This window comes from Adiantum capillus-veneris, chromosome 23 (assembly GCF_014529385.1).
Source record: "Adiantum capillus-veneris isolate H3 chromosome 23, ASM1452938v2, whole genome shotgun sequence".
NCBI classification, from domain to species: domain Eukaryota; kingdom Viridiplantae; phylum Streptophyta; class Polypodiopsida; order Polypodiales; family Pteridaceae; genus Adiantum; species Adiantum capillus-veneris.
The window spans coordinates 15,044,114-15,046,482 of record NC_140953.1 but is presented as its reverse complement, the minus strand read 5'-3'; the positions used below and the strand labels follow the sequence as shown (position 1 = coordinate 15,046,482).

Genomic DNA, 2,369 nt, shown 5'->3' with positions numbered 1-2,369 from the left:
AGGACAATCTTCCGGGAAGTGTCCTCCCTTTTGGCAACATTGTATGCAATAAGCTTCAAGTGGCTTGAGGTTCTTATCAGGCTCTGGGCATTCATTTTTCCAATGATCATCTGCACCACAATTATGACAGTTTCCCGTTCTTGGCTTAATCATGGGTCTTACCATACGAGATCTAACACCTTGATTAGCTACAATACATTGGTGCGAGCTCTGGTGGAGCATAAGTCATAGGTTCTTCCATTGGTGGTGGATATAAGTTATACCAATCTCCTTCTACAATTACTGTAGATGGACTAGGCTCAGCATAGGGTGTAGCAGGCACTAGTGCTTGTTCATGTATGACTCCTAAATGCATGTACTTAACAGGCACTGCATTATGTCCTGGATATGGAGGTTGTTGACCCAGGGTTGAGGTCTTTCCATGCCCATAGGTGGTCTTTGAGATGGTGCCATGTTAGGTTGATATCTATATATGGGTTGTCCTTGTGGCCTCATGGGCACGTACTGAACAATCCCATCATTTGGTCGGGAGTAGCACTCATTGGTCTCGTGGTTGGTCCATTTACCCTCGATTGCACACCATTTCTGCGGTCTAAATGGTTGTCTGTTGGAAAGGGGAAAATGGGAACAACACCCGGCACACTCTACACTGCCTCTCTATAGCCCAGGGAAATATTCGGCACCCCTCACCACAAAGAATCACGTACACATGCACAATATCTGCCAGTCTTCACACCATGGACTCGGCTACAAGCAATCACGGCTACCCACACTCACACATGAGCACTTCGGTACAATAAAGCCATCAACAAACCATCACATCCCAACATCATTGGATGCATACAACTCCCCAATCTGCAAATGCACTCACACGGGGAGGCGACAAACACCTCGATCACACGTACAACTTGCCCACAATCTCTCGCTCTCCCTCTCTGCACAAACACACACAGACCCGGAGCCAACGCTAGCACGGGCGAGATGCACAAGACGAGAAGAATGATGGCAAATCCAACACAAACACTAACCCAACCAGACCATAAAGCCACCTATGCATAGCAAAAAACAAGAATTCGGATACAATGATGGCGTCGGCGATAATCTTGCAGCAAATGGCTTCCCTTATGGAGTCGATCCGTGGCTGATTCCTCTATTATGTGCAACACTCTTCACAACTGCCATTTGTACTCGACTGGCAATCCTTCAACTTCTGGTGGCCTTGCCTTGCAGTCCTCTTTGCCGACTCCTCCTTCCACTGCATCCAAAGACACCCCTCAATATTACTTGTCTTCCTCATGCACCATCACTTTTCTCCCCTCATGGCGCCTTATAAAGTCCCTGAATGCAAAGCCCTCTGCCTCTGAAACCTTATGCTCTACGACTCTGGCCTGCATTATACCTTGTAGCACTGCAAGGGCACGAAAAAAATGCTCTGCAACGTTCGATGCTCCACCTTTGAAGCCTGCAGGGGCTTCAGCCCTCTCGCGGTCTCCTTCCTGGCCCTTGGCGACCTTCAATCTCCCTGCAGCTTTGAGCCTCCTCTGTAGTGCCGCCCTCTTTGGTGTCCTTGGCCCTGACATGGTCGACAGCCCCGCCACCTTCCTGTAATCCTCCTCCCTATGCTCTGCACCACACGCAGCCTCACCTAGTCTATAGCCGCTCTCTCAGGCTCCTTGCTGGCTATGGCCGGCCCAGCTTTGCATATCCTCCCCCAGCTGGCCTCGTTTCCCTTCATGTCGTGCCCTTTACTGGCGCTCTACAGCACCCTCTCTTGTACTGCAACTCCAAGGCGGCCATGCACCACCACACAGTCAGATCCTGGCCCCCCACGGCGCTCCTCTTCCTCACCTCCTGTAGTCTTCGGCCTCTGCAACCCCCCAAGTTTAAGCCCTTGCCAACCAGCAGGAGTCCCTCCTTAGGCCAACTCCTTGCCTTCAAGACCTGCTCCTTCCCTCTAGTGATCACTGCTCCTCTGTATGGCCCTTAACAAACTCGCCATCCTCCTCCTTGAACAAGCAGCCCCACCTTTTCTCCCTCGGGTGGCCCACCCTCGGTCTTCAAACCCCTTGCAGATAGCGCCCTCCCCCCGCTGGTGCCCGCCCCTCCATGCAGGGCTTCTCATGCCTGGCCCCAAGTGGCGTTATTTTCCTTGGTATGACAGGTTGCAGCCCGCCACCCTCTCGGCATGCCCTCGCTGCACTCAGATCGACATTAGCTTCAAAAAAAAAAACCATTTTCTTTTTTAGAAAAACTTTGACTTAGTTGCCTTTCCCGCGCTCTTCAATGGCCGGCACCTCTCGTGCATGTAAGTCCAGGCTTCCCAAGAACTTATGTCCTCTGCAGTGCCGCCCATGGCGACTCCCTCCATG

At 51.6% G+C, this 2,369-nt stretch overlaps 1 protein-coding gene across 1 annotated transcript; it reads right to left on the bottom strand.

Moving 5' to 3' along the window:
* Positions 1 to 1,035: 1,035 nt before the first annotated feature.
* Positions 1,036 to 2,166, bottom strand: LOC147427450 (uncharacterized). Its single transcript, XM_086497373.1, has one exon. The coding sequence runs from the start codon at positions 1,578 to 1,580 to the stop codon at positions 1,281 to 1,283; it is 300 nt and encodes a 99-aa protein (XP_086353499.1). The 5' UTR covers positions 1,581 to 2,166; the 3' UTR covers positions 1,036 to 1,280.
* Between the last annotated feature and the right edge of the window lie 203 nt (positions 2,167 to 2,369).